At 52.8% G+C, this 15,502-nt stretch overlaps 1 protein-coding gene and 1 long non-coding RNA gene across 2 annotated transcripts; one reads left to right on the top strand and one right to left on the bottom strand.

Moving 5' to 3' along the window:
- LOC126072136 (uncharacterized) lies at positions 1–1,940 on the top strand. The gene is made up of 3 exons (XR_007516461.1): positions 1–185; positions 1,248–1,358; positions 1,854–1,940. It is a non-coding gene; the product is annotated as an uncharacterized LOC126072136 (long non-coding RNA).
- A 275-nt stretch (positions 1,941–2,215) lies between these two features.
- On the bottom strand, positions 2,216–10,342 carry MRPL4 (mitochondrial ribosomal protein L4). The gene is made up of 8 exons (XM_049876830.1): positions 9,774–10,342; positions 9,537–9,687; positions 6,789–6,840; positions 5,425–5,542; positions 4,201–4,307; positions 4,004–4,113; positions 3,851–3,927; positions 2,216–2,619 (listed from the first exon to the last, which is right to left on the bottom strand). The coding sequence occupies exons 1-8, from the start codon at positions 9,967–9,969 to the stop codon at positions 2,474–2,476; spliced, it is 957 nt and encodes a 318-aa protein (XP_049732787.1). The 5' UTR covers positions 9,970–10,342; the 3' UTR covers positions 2,216–2,473.
- Positions 10,343–15,502: the final 5,160 nt, after the last annotated feature.

Here is a 15,502-nt window from a genome sequence, read left to right as displayed (position 1 = left end):
CAGACCCAGGAGGCAGGTCAGCATCACCTTCAAACCTTTGAACTGGACTTTGTGGTGGATTCCCCAGCCCCACCCCAGGCCTCTCCAGGTTGGAGGCCTGGGTGGGGAAGCCAGTCGGCTCCTCTGCTGTGCCCTCTCTTCCTGCCCCCCGACCAACATCTGGAACCTTCTGCTGGGGCTGGCAGGTACAGGGAGAAGGGGAAAGGGGACAGTGCAGCTCCTCCTTGCTGGTGGCTTCACACTCTGGGTGCCCCAGGTGTATCTGGGGGCTACATGAAGCTCTTTCTTGGGTGTTTTCTGGGCTCCTTGGGACCCCGTCTCTCTTGCAGCCCCCCTTGCTGGGGTGGCGGCTCCTCCCTCCATCCCTGGGGCTGGGTCCTGCCATCTACCCTCTTTCCGCGGAGACCTCCTCACCCCCGGGGCCTACAGGCCGAACGCCAGTAAGGACGCCGGGGCTCCTCCACCAGAGCTGCCTGCCCCTCGCCTCCGCTTTCTTGGGGACGCAGATCTCAGCCCCCTCAGCCTGCTGCAGCTCTCTTGGGCCAGGCCCTGCCAGAGTCCTGGGTGTTCTGTTTTCAAGGACATTTCGAAGGCTGTGAAGTCCCCTCCCTCCCTGGGCTCTGGGTTAGGCCTTCTCCCAAGAGGACTTGCAGGTAGTAACAGCTCCTCTGAAGGTGTATCTTCACCCATCCCTTTCTTACTCCCCCACCCTTAAAAAGGCCTTTTTTCCTGGAGAATTCCACACAGAGGCAATAGCAGAGCGCACGCGTGAGGGATCTCGTCGCCCAACAGTTCTCAGGGCCATCTCGTCTCTTCTCTCCCCTTGCACCCCCCACCTTCCCCCATACCAGGCCAGAACCAGTTGCCAGAGAGTCAATTCTAACTCATGGCAACCCCACAGGTCAGAGTAGAATGATACTCCACAGGGTTTTTGATGGCTAAGTTTTTTGGAAGTAGATCCTCAGGCCTTTCTTCTGAGGTGCCTTGGTGGACTTGAACCTCCAATCTTTTGGTTAGCAGCCAAGCGTGTAACTACTGGCACCACCCAGGGATTCCCATGTACACCCTGATTGTCTTAAAGCACATTCTAGACATCATGTCTCCTGATGCCTTTCCACACCCTTGGTCTAGCCAGAGGTTCCAGCATGGGGCACCAGGTTCTAGATGATGTCCCTAAAAAACCCTCATGGGCAGGGCTTGGTCTTGCCCCACTTCCTACTGACAACTGAGATGCATTTTTACCTTAGTTTGGCTGTCTAGGTTACCTAGGCTGGACTGCACAGTCAAGACGAGAGCTCGGTCTTACTCTAAGTCCTGGAACCCCCTCCGGTGCTGGGCAAGAGGCACACCGGAGGCAGGTAACAGCTCAACTTCAGCCCAAGTGGCATTTCCTGCCCAGCCTCACCACCTCTTTACTTATTGTTTGGCTCCAAATGGCTTGTCTTTCTTCACGTAGTCAAATCTGGTGCTTTAAAGATCCAAGCTTACATCCACTGAGGACTTCCAAAGAATGTGTGTAAGCTCTAGAGGCATTCCAGAGGTGTTTGCAGCAAGGGAGCCCGGCCAATGGGGCGTTGCTGTGGCCACCGGCTCTAGCCAGGCCCATATGCACAGAAGTGCATGCATGGCAGACTTTAAATCAATTGGCCATGTTATTTTATTTTTATTTTGGGGGGGGGGATTTTATAGTCTGTGTTACGGTTATGAAAAAAATTAACTTGGGAGCAAACAACAACAGGTGGAAGAATAAGGATACTGGTTTAGCTGCTTTTAGAAATGTATTTATTAGCTTGTTTACTGTGGCCCATTTGCTTTTCTGACTCCTCCGGGAAATCGCTGTGGTAAAATTTCAGGTCTGCGAATCCTGATTATGTGTGGGATCAAGCCCGAGCTGTCCACCTGAAGGGCTGTACAAACAGACCACGAATCCTTTCTGGGATGAACATGTAGGATGACTGTGCTCGGGGGACACGCCAGGAGTCAGTTCCTGGGAACCGTCGGCACCCACACTCCTCTGCATTCGCCCAAATCAGTGACTCATCTGTGAGCTAATTCTGGGCAATTTCTATAAACAGCCCTGATGGTGCTTTCAAAGGAGACTGTGAGCCCTTAAGGAAATAAGGACCTGGCAATGCCTGGAACCGGTGAAGGAACCCAACCCACCAGATGCAATTATTCACAATAAACAAAGTGGCAAGGAGCCATTCTCTAGTTTTCCCACGTCTTTGATTAAAAAATAAAAATTTATTAAAAAAAGGAGAGACGGGGCAGGAGCTTGTTGGGGCTCTCTGCAGAGTTGCTCTTTCCTTCTTGTGAGCCGTGGCCTTGGCTTCCTCCCTTGTGGCAGGGAGGCCTCCTCGGCCTGGCTCAGAGTGGGCGCCCGGCATTAAGGGCAGTACAGGAGGACAGCCGGTATAGTAGGACAGTGGGTATAGGAGGACAGGCATCAGGGCCTGGCTGGGCAGGGCGGGGGTCAGGGGAAGTCGCAGTAGGGCAGGTGGAAGGGGTAGAGGGGCCTGTATCGCGAGTCATGCCAGAGCAGCTTCTCCTCCAGGAAGTCGACGGTGCGCAGGGTCAGGACCAGGGTCTGGTGCTTGAGCATGCTGTGCACGTTCAGGCCTGGGGGGCGGGTCGACGTGAGGTCAAGGGTGTGACGGGTGCCTCCATCCCCACCCCTGACCCAGCCTGGGAAAGCACCCCTCCTGGTCTAGTGGTTCAAAGTGTGGGTTCAGGAGCCCGGCAGCCTGGGTTCAAATCCTGGCTCGAAGCTCACAACTGGCAAGGCTCTGGGCCAGGGGCTGTCCTTAGTTCATCAACTGCTGATTGGCCGAGAGTCCCCCACCCCACCTTCCAGGATCCACTGAGCTTGGCCCGGATCTCTGCCCTACATTCCGGCAGGGGGAGACAGAAGATAAACATGGCAAGTGAACACATCACACCGTGCAACAGAGGGCAGCCGGTGTGGCAGGAGTGGGGTGGGATGAGGGCACAGTGGGAGGGGACAGGGCAGATGGTGCAGGTCCCCACAAGCCGTAGGAAGGACTTAGGCTTTTACCCTGAGTGAGGTGGGAATATGGAGGGATCTGAGCAGAGGGGCGGCCCCTGAATCAGGTGCTCACAGGCGCCCTCTGGCAGCTGTAGGGGGGACAGCCTGTGGGGGTAGAGAATGGGAATATTTGGACCAGGGAGGGGGTGACTACAGGGTTCAGGTGGCAAACAGTGGGGGCAGGACCAGGGTGGTGAGAAGTGGTCAGATTCTAGATATGTTTGAAGGCAGCCCCGACAGGCAGGGAGGAGGTGAGGAGTCAAGGAGGGTGGGGTGGTTTCAGACCTGAACCACTGGAAAGTTCTGAGTACCGGGATGAGGAAGGCTGCAGAGGAGGCAGCTTGGGGCAGCGGGGGGGAGACACATAGGACTCAGCACTGGATGTATCTGAGATGCCTGTGCAGCTCCTCCATGCAGCTGTCCAGGAGGACAGACAGAGACAGAGGTCTGGGACAGGCCAATGCGGTGACAGGTGTGACGTGCTCAGGACTGACTGGCCGCTGGGGCCCGCCCTGCTCCTGCCTCTCCACCTCTCTGAGTGAGCACAGCCAGCAAGGCCGGCTCTCATGCCATGCCCAGCACCGGACCAGGAGTGTTTACAGATGTGACTTATTGGCATCCTTAAAGCATCTCTTAAGAAACACACTCCTCTTGAGGGTACGTTCAGAGAAGCTGAGGGACAAAGAGGGCAGCCACTGCCTAAGACCACTCGGCCCCTGAGTGTGGCCCGTGGATGATGTGAACTGGCCGGCGTCCCTGATCGCCTGGCCTGCATGTGCACCTGGGGCCCCGGGGGCAGCTCACCAACAGCCGGGATCAGATTGAAGGTCTTCAGCCCAGAGGTGGACGACACCACGTTCTGCGGCATCTCCTCGTGTGCTCTGTAATGGAGGCCAGAGGTGAGCCCTGCAGAGAATGCACTCCATCCCCCACCTCCCTGCTCGTCCTGTGCCTCACAAGTCCACAAGGAGCACAGAGTCCCCCCAGCGGCGGTACTGGGCCAGCTCTGTCAGGTATTGGGAGTCTGGGGTCGGCAGCTCCAGGGAGTCCACGATGTGCAGGTTGTCCTGGTGGGAGGACAGAATGGTCTGAGCCCCTACACCCCTGGCTCCAGGGCCCTGTGGGTCCCAACGGGACTGGGGTGCAGGCTATACCTGGGCCAGCTTGACAGTCAGTGCCACCTTGAGACCCAGCACTCGTACTTTCATAGGCAACATGTAGTAGTAACTCGTGGGGCCCCGGGGGCCATGGGCAATGCCTCCTGTGGGGACAGAGCTGTGTGAGCAGGCCAGGCCACAGCTGGGCTTGGAGGTCACCTTGGTGGCTGGTGTGGGGGTAGTGGAGGGAAGGCTGGAAGAACCAGGCTGAAGGCTAGCAAAGATGGCAGGGCCTCAAGTAAGAATGGAGGGGAGACTGGATCAGGTGTCACCTGGGACAAGTGACTTTGTCTCACTGGGCCTCAGTTTCCACAATGGTCAAACCCTGAGATCTGATGGTGGTTCCTACCACAAAGGACTGCATGGGTTACAGCACGGAACGCGTAAAACAGCAGAGCGTGACCTTAATTATTATACAGCACACAGGGCAGTACAGAACATGAGCTTAGTTATTAGCACCAGCTGTTAAGGCTACAATTACTAATAGATTAAAAACTTCCAGGTCTACAGGGGAGCCAGGCATCAGAGACATGAGAGCTGGATGTGTTTTGGGAGCACTGGCATCAGGGGAGACGCCCTGGTGAGGACTGCGTGCTGGGGTGTCCACTCTCTGCTGGGCCCTGGGACAGGCAGCAGGGAGCAACACAGACACCATCCCTCTCCTCACACTGTCTGGCTCTGGCAGGGCAGACAGATGCTGGACTAGAGCAGGATTCAGGGCTGTGAGGAGCAACACAAGGGGCTGTGGGGGGCCCAGAGGTCAGGGAGGGCTTCGTGGAGGAGGTGTGGTCCAAAAAGACACCTGAAGGACGAAAGAAGTCGGGCAGGCAAATGGGAGACGGACTCTAGTCAGCTCAGTTTGGTCAGAGAGGGCGTGGGATCTGCAGCTGCCAGGACCTCTAACGCCAAGGCAAGGAGCTCAGACTTCACACAAAGGCCATGAGGAGCTGGGACGTTAAGGAATATCTTTCTGTCTGTTGTGTAAAGGGTGGCCCAGAAAAGATGGAAGACAGCAGTCTAGATGGGCTCTGGCCACCGTCTGTTGAAAGGCTGGAGTCTGAGCTCTGGGGGAGGGGACAGTGAGGTCTGTGGGCCCGAGTTCTGACACTCCTGCCCAGCTGAGATGCTGAAGTGGAGACATGGGGCTGACAAAGTATCTGAGGCTCCAGATGTAGGCAGCCTCTGTACTTGCCCAGAGCCCTCCCTGCCCTGCCTGCTTACCTCCTCGCCAGATTGGGGAGCGGATGCTGCCATGACGGGCACGCCCACAGCCTTTCTGCGGCCAGGGCTTCCGGCCACCGCCCCGCACCTCAGCCCTAGTCTTGGTCTTGGCATAGCTCTGTGGGCACAAAGCAATGAGAAAGTCATGTCTTTAAGGCAGATGTCATCAAGTAGCTGCTGGGTGCCAGGTCCAGGGGCACAGCAGTGAGTTGGATAGACCAGACCTGCCTGAGGAGAGCCAGACCTGGGGCAGGGTAACTGGGGGGACAAGGGGAGATAAAGGAATTAGAGGTTTCCCCAACACGCTCCAAATGTCAGCCCCACAAAGACAGGGCTCTGCTGCCTGGCATACAGTAGGTGCTCAATATTTTTGAATGATTTTAATGTGGCTGCAACTGAAAGGAAGGCAGGGCATGGCGAAGATGTGACTAGACAGCATCAGAGAGGACCGTGTGGGGGGTCACGAGGAGCTTCAGACACTGCTCTGAGGACTTTATTCTAAGGCAGTGAGCGGGGAGACATGGAGGGTCTGAGCAGAAGGACATGCTGGACCTCTGGGGTGGGCAGACAGAAGGCAGAGATTGATAACAGGTTCTTCAAGGCTCTTGGCATAAAATTCAAATTCCTCACTGTCCTCCCACTGACCTCCACAGCTATGCTGGGCTCCTTTTGGTCTCTGCCACAGGGCCTGTGCACATACTGCTCCCTCTACCCTCAACTCAGTCTCATTGCCTCCTTTACTGATTAACTCCTACTGCAGACCTGAGGTTAAATGTTCTGAGGGCTGTGAGGACAATGCGAGGAGCTATGGGGGACCCAGAGGAGGTCAGGGAGGGCTTCCTGGAAGAGGCATGGCCCAGGGACCTGAAGGATGAGGGGAGTTGGACAGGCAAATGGGAGATGAACTGTAGTCAGCTCAGTCTGGTCAGAGAGGGTGCAGCATCTGCAGCTCCCAGGGCCTTGAATGAGAACCAAGGAGCTCAGCCTTCATGCAAAGGCCATGGGTAGCTGGGACATTTAGGAAGGTCCCTCTGGCTGCTGTGTAAAGGGTGACCCAGGTGAGAAGGGAGGTAGGATGATTTCCTACAAGTACAGATTTACAGGCATGACTACTTGACTCCTGTTCAAGGCTCCCACTAGAACGAGAGTTTGAGGGCCGGGCCCCTGCCTGTCTCATTCACTGCTATATCCTCTCACCTAGCACAAGGCCTGGTGCAGTCGGTGCTCAGAAAACGCCTGGCAAATGACTTATCTGTGACCAGTTCAGCAGACAGAGAAGGCACACCATGGGGCTTCCTCCGCCTCCTGCTCCCTCTCCTTCAGAAAGCTCCTTCCTCCCACCTCATCCCACTCAGGGCACTCACGATTCTCTTGAAGTTCTTCTGCCAGATGGCGACCTGGTGCAGAATGTCCAGCCTGTGGGGAAGGACGGAGACATGAGAGGAAGCCTCGCCTCTGCTTAAAACCCTCCCACAGCTCCCCACCCACTGGAGGAAACCCAGGCTCCTCCTTGCAGCCCAGGGGCCCTGTGCCATTTGCCCCTCGCCCTCTGTGGCCCCATCTTGTACAACCACCAGCCATTCTGGACTCTCTGTGAGATGGTGTCCAGCCTCAGGACCTTTGCCCTTGCTGTTCCTTCTTCTTGAAACACTCTTCTGTTGGTTCCTTCTTAGCCTACAGATTTCAGTTCAAACAGTATTTCTGAGAGAAGTCCCCCTTCCTCCTTCTCAGGGTACCTTTTTTACTTTCCTAACATTACAGCTTACTTAGTGTGTCTTCTTTATGGACGAGTTTGCCTCTCTAGTTCTGTGCTGTCCAACACAGTAGACGCCGGCCATGTGCGGCTACTGAACACCTGAAACGCGTCTAGTGCCGCATACTGAATGACATTATCTTATACAAATTGGATTACATAAAATACGTTACTGAAAATCCCAGCTGTTTCTTTCCACTTTTTAAAATGTGGCTACTGGAAAGTTTAAAATTGTACACATGGTTCGCATTATTTAGCAACATTGGACATGGCTGCCAGGGTAGTTTGCCATGGGTTGGCAAACTGTGGCCCACAGGCCAAACCTACCTGCTGACTGTTTTGTAAATGAAGTTTTAGTTGCAAAGTTTTATTGGCTTGATAAAGTCATGCTCATTTGTTTGTGTATCATCTATAATTCAATGGCAACAGGTTTGTTTTTTTTTCACGGTTTCTTTTGCACTGCAGTGGCAGAGATAAGTAGTTGCAACAGTGACCTCAGGGCCTGGAAAGCCTAAAATATTTTATTACATGGCCCTTTACAGAAAAAGTTTGCTGACCCCTGCTCTAGGCTATAAGCAACACGAGCAACCTTGGTGCTCATTCAAAGCTGTATTCCCAACATCTAGAATGGGGCCTGGCACACAGTAGGTGTTTCATAGATATTTACAGAGTAAACAAAATGCGTTGTTTTTTTTAACTTCTTGTCATCCTCTGTAAGGTCGGAAGGGGCAGTGGTGGGTCAGTAGTAGAATTCTCACATTCCATGCAGGAGACTCGGGTTTGAGTCCCACCCAATGCACCTCATGTACAGCCACCACATGTCTGTCAGCAGAGGCTTGTGTGTTGCTACGATGCTGAAAAGGTTTTGGTGGAGAGTCCAAACTAAGAAAGACTAGGAAGAAAGGCCTGGCAATCTACATCTGAAAATCAGTCAATGAAAACCATATGGATCACAATGGTCTGATCTGCAACTGATCGTGGGCAGCATTTCGTTCCATCATGCATGGGGTCGCCATGAGTCAAGACTGACCCAATGGCTGCTAACAACCACCTTAGACTGGATCACTGTTAAGGTGGGGACCAAACCATACAAATACTAATACTAATACTTTAAAAGGACTTTTGTGCTCCACATTATGCATATGAGAAGCATCATACTCCTCATTGAATGACAGTTTGCAGTTGCCTTGCACAGGTTGAGATCGTGGCTCAATCGCTTACAAACTGTGTGACCTTGGGCAAGTTATTTAACCTGTGTATGTCTCTGTTCCTTTATCTACAAAATAAAGATAAAAGAACCCTTTCTATGAGAATGCAGTTAACTAAAGTGTAAATAGGCTGTGCTAGGTACACAGTGGAGGACCCTTGGTGGCACAGTGGTTAACTGCTCGGCTGTCAATGGAAAGGTCAGTGGTTTGAACTGACCAGCTGCTCTGCAGTAGAAAGATGTGGCAGTCTGCTTCTGTAAAAGTTACAGCCTTGGAAACCCTCAGGGGCAGTTCTACTCTGTCCTACAGTGTTGCTGTGAATCAGAATCGATTCCACCGTATGCAACAAAAGGGTCACAGTAAGGACTCAGTCACTGTTGTTAGTTGCCACTGAGTTGATTCTGACTCTTGGCAACTCTATGTGTTACAGAGTAGAACTGCTCCATAGGGTTATCTTGGCTGCAGTCTTAATGGGAGCAGATCACCAGGCCTGTTCTTCCACTGTCTGGGTTTGAACCACCAACCTTCAGGTTAGCAGTGGAGTGCAAATTGTTTGCACCACCTAGCGCCCTTTAGTCATTGTTAGTGCTCATTTTCATTAAAAAAAATAGATAACAGTTCTATAGAACTTATATGCTAGAATTAACTCATTTAAGTATCACGGGGATCTTCTGGTGCAACAGTTAAGTGCAAGGCTGTTAACTAATAGGTTGGCAGTTGGAACCCATGAGTAGCTCTGCAGGAGAAAAGACCTGCCAATCAGGTCCCGCAAAAATTGTTGCTGTGTGCCATTCATTGGATTCTGACTCACTGGAGCCCTACAGGTTAGACTAGAACTGCCCCATAGGGTTTTCTAGGCAGTTCTACTCTGTCCCACAGGGTCACTATGAGTCAGAATCCACTCGATGGCACACAACAGGTCTGGCTCCAGAATTCGGCGTCCTTAACCACTAGAGGACGTTATCTCTCAACCGTCCACCTCACCACAACTCTGCGGCAGGGACATCACCACCCTCTTTTGACAGGTGAGGAAACCGAGGATCTACAGATCGAGCACTTTCCCAAGTGTACGAGTCCGGGTCATTCGGATTGCTCGCTCCCCTGCCACCCAGTTTACTATATTACAGCCCCCGCATCCAGTGTGGACCTACCTGGGTGCCGCGGCGAAGACGTCGGGGTGCAGCTCAGCCAGGCCCACACGCTCCTGATCGAAGCCCCGCAAGGACTCTACCCAGGCCTGCATCGGGCGCCGGTGCGCGGGCAATGGGAGCTCGCACCTGCGCAACGTGGGCGCCGGAGGACCTAGAGCGATTGGAAAGTCAAGGGTGAAGGTCAAAGGTCAGCTCTCCCTGCCGCTGTCCTTCCTCGGGCTACCCTGGCAGCTTCACCTGAGCTTGCCACCGGCTCCGGTTCCACTGCCGGCGGCGCTGCCTCTTCCGCCAGCGAGTTCAGGCCCTGTAAGCGCTGCGGGAGAGTGAGGAGTGCCACCGGGCCCCCAGATCTTTGCTCTCCGGCTCCCAGCCTCACCCGGCAGCCGGCAGGCCGAACCCATGCCCGCACCCCGGAACGGACTAGCTGCAACATAGCCGCACCGCTCCCTGTGCCACGAGAGGTCGTGCTCCCTCCGGCTGTGCGCAGCGCCCTACGATGACGTCACGCACGCGACACGGCCCGCCCCGCTAGGATTCGATGCTGGTTGCCTGGTGCGCCAGAGTCAGGGCAGCGAGGTACGGACTAGCATGACTCCACCCCCACACCAGCACTACTTCCTAGACGCCAGTTTTCACTTCGGGCCTAAAGAACGGTCTGCTAGACCCGGGAACGCGACCCCAGAATAAGAAGACCCCGCCCCTCTGTAGGCCTCGCCCAATTGGGTCTAGCCTCCGCTAGCCCGCGGAGGAATCGAGGCCATGAGACCTTCTCGTCCTGAAGAGCACGTTCCTTATTCAGCCAATGAGCCTTAAGTCCGGAAGAGTGGCCCGCCCACGGCTGGGGGGCGGGGACCTGAAGGTATACAGCCAATAACGGTACGCTTTCGGCGTCGGCCACGCCCTTCGCCCCTCCCAAGTAACCTCTAAGGCGTATCCAAATGGGTGGAGCTTTTGGTCTTTTTTTTTTTTTTTGAGTGAAAGGCCTTAGCTCCCACAGAAAGCCCTTGGAATTGGGCCTAAACGAACAAACGAAAAAAAACAAACCCGTTCCCGTGAGTCGATTCCGACTCATAGTGACTCTACAGCACAAAGTAGAACTGCTCCATAAGGTTTCCAAAGGTGTAACCTTTAGGGGGAGCCTGGTGGCGCAGTTAAGAGCTAAGGGGGGCTGCTATCCAAAAGGTCAACATTTGGAATCTACCAGCCCTCCTTGGAAACCACATGGGGCAGTTCTAATCTTTCCTATAGGGTCGCTATGTGTCGGTTCAAAGCGACTCCTAACAAGAACAATCTCTAAGGAAGCTGACTGCCACATCTGTCTCCCACAGGGCGGTTGGTGGGTTCGAACCGCCCACCTTTCCGTGGGCAGCCCAGCCCTTAATGGAATTGGGCCTGTCGCACCATCACTGGGATGCCCTGCAGGAGAGTTGATTTTAGGTGTTGCTTTCTTCTGGCTGCAGCTCTGGTGGCGCAGTGGTTAAGAGCTTGGCTGCTAAGTAAAAGGTCAGCAGTTCTGATCCACCAGCCGCTCCTTGGAAATCCTATGGGGAAGTTCTACTCTGGAACAGGTTGTCTTCGGGCTTCAGTCTCGCTCTCCAAAACAGGGCGATGGCTCCCCCTTCAGAAGCTCCAGGGCAGGACAAGTGCCCCTCACCCCGCTAGGGCGGGGTACTGTCCTCTCCTTCGGACTACTCAGGGCAAGTTCCTGTAACCCTCAGACCCGTGACCCCCCCCGCCCCCCAGCCCTGCAGGGCAGGTACACTCCCAGGTCTCCCTGCTCACACACCCCAGAGCACGGCTATCTATGTCCCTCTCGAGCGCTTCAGCTTAGGTCCATGTATCCCCCTACTCAGACTCCCAAGGTCAGGGTCCTGTGTCCCCTCAGACCTCCCAGGGCTCTCCGAGGACAGGGCAAAGTGGGGAGTCCACAGATCCTGGACCTCCTCCCTCATTCCCCTCCCAAACAAAGCCAAACGCTCATTTGTAGGTTCTTTGTCACGTTCCCGGTGTGACCTACAGGGGGCGTCAGGAGCCCAAATCAGCCTTCTGGGCTGGTCCAGGCGGCCCACTTGGCAACCGGCATGGCTTGACTGACGGCGAGTTTAGCGGCGGTCCCCCAGCCAGCCTAGGTTTCCTCCTGTGAAAAAGAAGAGGTGAGACTTCATGAAATGATGGAGGCGAAAGCGTGCCATGCCTGGCACATGGTCAAAGCTCAATAAAAGAAGCACAGCCAGAATGCTCCTTAAAACCGAGGATGGCGAGAGTTCTCGCGTGTAGTCCTTGGAGAAGGACATCATGTTTGGTAAAGCAGAGGGTCAGCGAAAAAGAGAAAGACCCTCGAAGATGGATTGACACAGTGGCTCCAACATAACATGGATCGTGAGGATGGCTGGCAGGACCAGGCAGCGTTTCATTCTGTTGTGCAAAGGGTCGCCATGAGTCAGAACCAATTCGAGGGTACTTGACAACAATTGTTATTATTACAGAAGGGAAGTTTTTGTCATCAAAACAGGCAAGAGCCAAGGCAGGGGTGGTGCACCTGCCCTGGAGGATTTGAATGGTGTGCTAAAAAGGTGCCTTTTCCTTTTTTGCACATGATCTATAACTTTTTATTTGCATTTTTGTGAAGTATTAATAAAAATTCACAATGTATTTCATTGTGTATTCTATTGCTACAAGAATAACTGTGGATGTATGTTTAAAATGCTATGTACTTTGGAATTTAAAAATTCTTTATTTTGTAGAATTATATTTACTCATTTTATATCTTCAGAGGTAACTCACCCACCTGATAAAGAAAAACCCAAAAAGTACAAAAGGATACATAGAATGAAAAGTCTGTCTCCCCAAACCCTTCTCCCCTGTTCCGCTAGTTCCCCTCCCAGAAGCCACCACCACAAACCAGCTGTGTGTGTCATCGCTCAGAACCAGTTTATGGTTTTACAGACAGATTTGCAAGTCTGTCCTGTGCCAGGAAGTTTAGATTTTGTGCGGTAAGCAATGGGACAGCACTTATTTGCCTAATGACTTATTAGGCACCTCGTGTGTTCCTCAGGGACACTAATAAATCCAGCAGACACCCTTGAGAATATCATGGTCCAGTGCAGGAGGCTGAGGGACCAGAATGGGGGAGGGAGGCCTACAGGGTCTGTGGAATCCCAAGGGAAAAGCTCCTAACCGTTGGGGTGGGAGCCTCAGAGGGGATTTCCTTGAGGCTTCAACAGCCAGAATGCTTGTTAGAAGTGAGGATGGTGAGACTTCTCTCATGTACTTTGGGCATGCTATCAGAGGGACCAGTCCAGGCTTGAGGGTCCAGCAGAAGCTTGTCAGGAGGAGAAAGTATGTTCCAAGATGAGAGAAGAACAGTTAGAAGGGCCAGGATTAGGGACAGAGTGGGGGGGGGCATAGCTGGCTCTATTTGACCCCACATGCTTCGCCCATTGAATCGTTCAACAATACTACCTCAGAAACAACACATCAGAACCTTTGCACTGCTATTCCCTTTGCCTGGAACATACTTTCCCCAGAGTTCCATATGGCTCACTCCTGCACCTCCTCCGATACTTTACTTAAATGTCACCTTCTCAGAGAATTCAACCCTGACCACCCTATTTAATATCTCAGTCCCCACCTCTGGCTTTTCCTATCCCCTATCATGCTCTCCCTCTCCCCATAGTGTTTATCTTCTACCATCCTATATTATTTTCTGATTTTTAAATGTGTTTTGTCTGTCTTCCCCACTAGAGGGTAAGTTCTCCCAGCATACATATTTTCCTCTATCTTGTTCCCTGCCGTAACCCCAGTACCCAGCACAGTGCCTGGAACACAGCAGGTGCTCAATAAATGTTTGTTGAGTGAATTCCTTCACTCATCATCCTATTGCAAGGGTATCACCAGAAACAGAGAAAGCCCTCCATGTCCTCTGGGTCTCAAAGTCTTATGCCCTTGAGGTCACTGGGCACCTAAGGTGCTCAATAAATGCATATTTACCTCATGGCTTTGGAGTCACATAAAAACCCCCAGTGCCGTCGAGTCTATTCCGACTCATAGCGACCCTATAGGACAGAGTAGATAGATAGGTTCAAATCCAGGGACTACTGCTGATTGGATGGATATCCTTGGGCAAGTGGTTTGTTCTTTTGGAACCATGGTCTTCTAATCCATAAGTAGGACACACACAAACCCTCTCCCAGTGAGGGGTGATAAAGCTTAGAATTCTCTCTCCTTCTAAAAACCCTCACCCCCCACAGTCTGTTTCCTCCACAGTGGCCAGAGTGCACCTGTGAACGTGTGCATCAGGTCACGTCCCACCTCTGCTCAGAACCTTCCATGGCTCCCACATCAGAGCAAAAGCCCAAGTCCTCCCTCAGCCCACAGGGCTCTGCACCTCCTCCCACCCTCCACTCCATCACCCCGTGGCTTTGGCCACACCAGTCTCCTCACCAGGACCCACCAACCACACTCCAGTCCAGACTCAGGAGGTTCTTTCTTCCTGGAGCACTCTCTCTCCAGATTACTGCACAGCTCTCTCCCTCACCTTCTTCAGGCCATTAGTCAAATGACACCTTCTCAGGTGACACTGGATCTAAAATCACTCTTTCTTGCCCATCTGTTATGGATTGGATTGTGTCCCAAAAAAATATGTGTATTGATTTGGCTAGGCCATGATTCCCAGTATTGTGTCCTCTGATTGTGCCCACTATTTTGTCATCTGATGTGATTTTCCTATGCGCTGTAAATCCTATCTCTATGATGTTGATGAGATGCGATTAGAGGCAGTTATGTTAATGAGCCAGGATTCAATCTACAAGATCTGGATTGTGTCTTGAGCCAATTTATTTTGAGATGTAAAAGAGAGAAGTGAGCAGAGAGACATGGGGACCTCATACCACCAAGAAAGCAGTGCCGGTAGCAGAGCGCGTCATTTGTACCTGAGGTTTCTCTGTGGAGAAGCTCCTCTACCAGGGGAAGATTGATGACAAGGACCTTCCTCCAGAGCTGACAGAAAGACTTGCCCTGGAGCTGATGCCCTGAATTCGGACTTCTAGCCGACTAGACTGAGAGAATAAACTTCCGTTTGTTAAAGCCATCCACTTGTGGTATTCCTGTTATGGCACCACTAGATAACTAAGGCACTGGGGTTTTTTGTAGATAACTAAGATACCAGACCACGTTCCTCATCTGCCTTCCCTGTTTCATTTGTCTCCAGAACCCTCACCGCATTCAAATACATGATACTGTTTTCTTCTTTATCCTGTTTCTTGTGTCTCTCTCGTTAGAACGTCAGCTCCTTGAGGACAGGGGTCTGTGTTTCTCTCACTGCTGGGCCCCAGTGCTGCTAAGAAGTAACTGCTCAGTACATAGCAAATGAACAAATTGAATGTTAGAAGGCAGTTTGCACAAGCCTCCCCCACCAGTGTGTCCAATGCAAGTTTAACAAAAGGGAGGTCATGACCTCAAGACCTGCATGCTGTGTGGCTCAAAGTTTGACCATTTTGGCCCAAGACTGGGTAGGGGTCAAAGTTCGATGCATTCAGCCCCTTCCTGTGAATCAAAGGCTCAATCGCAGGTGACTTCTGTCCCCATTAGCTTGGGGCCAGGGTCAACTTCACAGCCAGAGAGGGTCTTCACTGGCCACTGGGATCACAGCAACTTTGGAGACACAAATCAAAAGCTGGAGGCCCCTCCAACATCTGTCTTTTCTCACCACCCCCCAACATTGTGCGGGGGTTTTCACAAAGGCCAAGGGTCAGGGCTGGAATATTGGGGGGACAGACCCTAGGTAGGAGGAGTGGGGCATGGATGCAGGCCTGATGGAGGGTCTGACCTGCTGGGGGGAGCTGCCTGAGTGCCCTTCCCCCACCCAACTGTCAAAACACCTGCTGTATGTTTGTTTTTGTCTCCCTTTGTGGGCAACTGCCAAGTCCCATGAGGGGGAGGAGCCTCCCATTGAGGCACCCCCGCCA

Source organism: Elephas maximus, chromosome 3 (assembly GCF_024166365.1).
Source record: "Elephas maximus indicus isolate mEleMax1 chromosome 3, mEleMax1 primary haplotype, whole genome shotgun sequence".
NCBI lineage: Eukaryota > Metazoa > Chordata > Mammalia > Proboscidea > Elephantidae > Elephas > Elephas maximus.
This window is presented reverse-complemented; position numbering and strand designations above follow the sequence as displayed.

Bases quoted from the DNA above. Each gene is read 5' to 3' on its own strand.
- MRPL4 (XM_049876830.1), bottom strand. From the start codon at position 9,969: ATGTTGCAGCTAGTCCGTTCCGGGGTGCGGGCATGGGTTCGGCCTGCC. The intron at 6,841-9,536 runs GTAGGTCCACAC...CCTTCCCCACAG, and splicing joins GTCTTCGCCGCGGCACCCAG to GCTGGACATTCTGCACCAGG. The intron at 2,620-3,850 runs GTGAGCTGCCCC...CCCGCCCCCCAG, and splicing joins CAATCTGATCCCGGCTGTTG to GCCTGAACGTGCACAGCATG.